We start from the raw sequence: 4,100 nt of genomic DNA, 5'->3' as shown, positions 1-4,100 counted from the left end.
AACATTCCCTGACAATATGTTCTGCCAAACCTTCCCAGCTTGCTCATTTAATTAGTACATATTATAAAAAATTCAGTGTCAGCTACGGCTCCATCAAAATATGAAAATTTAATGGATTCCTTCTAAATATATACCGCAAATGGCATATTATATGAAAAAAAAAGTAATTTAAGACATTTTATAATTCACATTTATATACCACTTTTCATCTTACCTCTTCTCCAGACAGATAGTAGGCTGAGAGCAGTCCACCAACAAAGCGTATATTTACTTCAAAAACAGAAATTTCAGCATTCTATGGAAACAAAATAAGGAAGTTCAAACATAATGATAGCACATAATTCAGAAAACTACTGTCGTGATAAACTATACTAAATACTTAAATTTTGTTTAAATTTTACATGCTTGCCCAGAAAGATTTAAATACAAGGGGGAAAAGTTTTCCCTTTTGATATCAAAACATCACTATGTATGCCATAAATATATGCAACTATTATGTGTCAATTTAAAAAAAGAAAAAACATACTTAAATAGATAATAATATTGCCTCTTAAAATCAAAATTGTAAACATATTTATAAAATAAAGTTCTTTCTCTCTATTCCATAGCAGATACTAAAACTATGTATGCTCTATTTGTGGAAACGCGACAGGGCCAGAGCATTTTTTTTTCTTATGCTGCCATTCTCCTTCATTTTGTTCATTTGCCTGCTTTTTCTTCCTGAAAGGCCATTTGGACCATACTTTGGCTGGTAGCTCACCATCAGTCTATTAGTCTTTTCATATCATGTTACAGTAGCGCAGCTAGAATGCAAATAGGGTTTAGAGTCAGAGGACTTGGGTTCTAGTGCTGGTTCCCCAATTTTTGCCCGTGGCTTGGGATAATCACATGTCACCAAGAAGTGCATATTATAACATCTTTGCATAAAGGACATAATAATAATAATATATGTTATACTTTGCTGAAACTTGCTTTTATTATTATTTATAGTGTGCCAGGTGCTGTGCTAATGTGTTTACATAGACTGTCTTTTCATCCTCGCATTGATCTTACAAAGTAATTACTATTCTTATGTCCATTTTACAGATGGAAAAACTGAGACTTACAGTGGTTAATGTGACTTTTTGAAGATCAGACAACTAATAAGTAGTAGAATCAGGATTTGAACTTGAGTACTCTGATTCCCAGTCTAGGGATCTGCTATTCTGACTTTTATATAATACCTCACATGATAATACCACCAAGTCTCCTTATTAATGGTCCTGTAATAGTGGAACATATATAGTAATTAATGCCAATACTTTTCTTTTATAATATTTGACTACTAAATGGATCTGTCTTGCATTGTTACTAGATAATTCAGCATAGCTAACCTAAGATTGTAGGTTATAAGTACACTTCAAGCATTAGTTAGCTTCTTTTCATGTTCATTGGGCCTACTCAGTAATTGTTCATTTTTGGCTACCATCGAACCATTCACTAATAATCATGGGAGCTAACAGCAAACTATAATATAGAGTCAGTATCTGGCAAATGAACTTAGTCAAAATCATCTGAGGTATTATTTCCTTTAACAAACACTGATTAAGCAACTACTATGTGCCAGACCCTGTCCTAGGTGAAAAGAACATAATGATAAAGATTGGTAAGTTCCTCAGATTCACTGAGTCTACATTTTTTGTGGGAGACAGTATTTCCAGAAAAAAAGGAGATATATATTCAATTTATTCTCACATGCTCTCTCTAAAAAGGTATAAGGATCTAACAATTAAAGCTAAGTAATTGCTTAAGTTAAAAAAATATAAAAAAATTTCCAGTAAAAGGAAGATTATGAAAACAAGGAGAGAGAATTACTAAGTCAAAGTTAGGAAAAAGCATCACAAAATAAGACTTTGGTGAGTTTAATTGTATTCCATAATTTGTAACATGCATCTAATATAATTTGATTAAAAGTACTTTACATAGGTGTAATTTATCTCAGTTGTATTACTCTGAATATTATATAAATATTGGTAAAAACTTTAATATTCTACAAAATTACTGGTAAGGAAAAGGGAAGAGAATCCATTAATTTAGTTTGGTTCACAAAACTATATTTCTTATGTCTAAGAGTAATAATGTCTAATAATAAAATATAATAAATTTAAACCCTCAAATCTTATTTCTCTCAATTTATACTTGTGTTTTTCAGTTTTTCAACCTGAGAATCCCCCACATTTTGTCTACTGAAGTCTGTTAACATGATTTTATATTCTTATTCAGCTTTGGGTTCATTACATATGCATTCTCTCTCTCTTCCGCGAAAATTTTGGATAATCAGGACCTTTATATAGACATCTGATAAAAATTATTGCGAGTTATAGGACTGAGTCATGTCAAATACCACCAGAAACATATCTTCAGGTAGACATCAATCACCTATTTGGTGCAGTTATTCAACCAGCTGTTGATCCAGCTATGTATCCTACAATCTAAACTCTATTTATCTCATTCTGCCTGTAAGATACTGAGATGACCTTGCAAGGTACTATACTCAAGGTCAGTTGCTATGACTTTGGATTTCATGGATCTAATAGCCTAATGAGCCTGTCCAAGAAGCAAATCTGGCTTATTAATGAATTCATTCAGGTTTCCAGTGATTGCTGTGTCCTTGTCTTCAAATATCTTGCTCAGGAACGGCATGACACCGCCATCAGTTCTCAACAGTTGACATTTTCTGTTTGAAAACCAGAACTACATTTGAATTTCCAACATATAATTCTTTCTGCCTCCTTTTTTCCAAGTTAAATTTAAATTATTTAGAAACCTTAATTTGAGAGCTCTTTCAATAGTCTAGGTTATATTATGTGTTCAACCAGAAGATTGAAATTGAGATATTTTAGGTGATCACTCTTTATAGAGCTTTAAATGAAAAGGCTTAAGAAGATAAAAATTCTCCCACCATACCAAATTGTTTGGCTATATTGGGACAGCAGAGTATAAAAACACTGGCCTAGGGTGAGAAGGACCTGGAACTGAAGGCAGGTTCAGGAGCTACCTGAGTGTGAGATCTCAGTAACTCACTTATTCTCTGAGTTTTGGTTTTATCATTTGTAAAAAGAGACACTGCATTCCTTACAAGGTACTACGAATCCATGTATATGAAGCACTGTGCACAATACCTGGCCCATGTAAGGTACTCAGTAGACAGTGCTGCCACTACCACTGGGCAGCAGCTCAGCCTAAAGAAACTAAGGCCTACCTTCCCAGGGTTATTTGAAAATCAGAAGCTCGAGAATCATAATATTTATCTGCTCTGACCCTCATGGGGGTCATATTTCTCAATGGCTAAAAATTCTCTTTTGAAATACGGTATCCTGACCAACTTCCTTCTAGGCTTTACATGACGGCAAGATTTTCAAAAGTGAATTTCTACAATCTAAGGGTTTTAGGCCATTTTTATAAACTTCTGATTCCAATTTCCACTAAAATAATCATATTAAATTTAAATGAATACATTCATCCTATTAATATTCATGCAGTACCTTTTAAGATGTTCTAAAAGTTGCCCACTGACTCACCCTAATGAGGAAGTTTGGGCAGGGATAAGACCGTATATAGACGGACCCTGTAACACTAAAATCTTGTGACATTTATCCTATCAATTATGTGAATTTTGCAGTCTTCTTCATCTGTGTTTGTTATAAAATTAAATTAACTTCCCCCTTAAATCTTTAAGTAAGACAGCATTCCAGGAATATGCCATGTATTCAGTGGCTTCTAATATACAGTTTTATAGGAGTGCCAGTTTAAGAAGTAGATCCAGATTTTGCTTTAAATTACATGCACCTATTAGCTAACGTCACACTTGATGAGCAAGCGGAGGTTGAAAACTTTGGGCTAAAGACCTACCCCCATAAAAATCTGGATTGGTGAAACTGTTTTTTCATTTTGATTTTCTTCTAGCAATGGCTATTGAATCAAAGATCATATTACTACTTAACCAGATTCATCTATAAATTTAATAAAATACATGGTATGCCTAAATTTATACCTAAAATCAAGAGGTGAGTATTACAAATCATGATAAAACTAGGCCTTAATACTAATCTCTATTATTA

At 33.1% G+C, this 4,100-nt stretch overlaps 1 protein-coding gene across 1 annotated transcript in view; it reads right to left on the bottom strand.

The window, feature by feature from the left end:
- Positions 1–4,100, bottom strand: part of MAN1A1 (mannosidase, alpha, class 1A, member 1) — a 206,938-nt gene that overhangs the window by 141,578 nt on the left and 61,260 nt on the right. The window contains exon 5 of the mRNA XM_012650549.1: positions 215–295. Within this exon, the coding sequence (XP_012506003.1) occupies positions 215–295 (81 nt within the window). The remainder of the gene's footprint in view (positions 1–214; positions 296–4,100) is intronic.

This window comes from Propithecus coquereli, unplaced genomic scaffold (genome assembly GCF_000956105.1).
Source record: "Propithecus coquereli isolate 6110/MARCELLA unplaced genomic scaffold, Pcoq_1.0 Scaffold331, whole genome shotgun sequence".
NCBI lineage: Eukaryota > Metazoa > Chordata > Mammalia > Primates > Indriidae > Propithecus > Propithecus coquereli.
The sequence above is the reverse complement of the archived record's forward strand: the minus strand, read 5'-3'. Positions and strand labels throughout refer to the sequence as shown.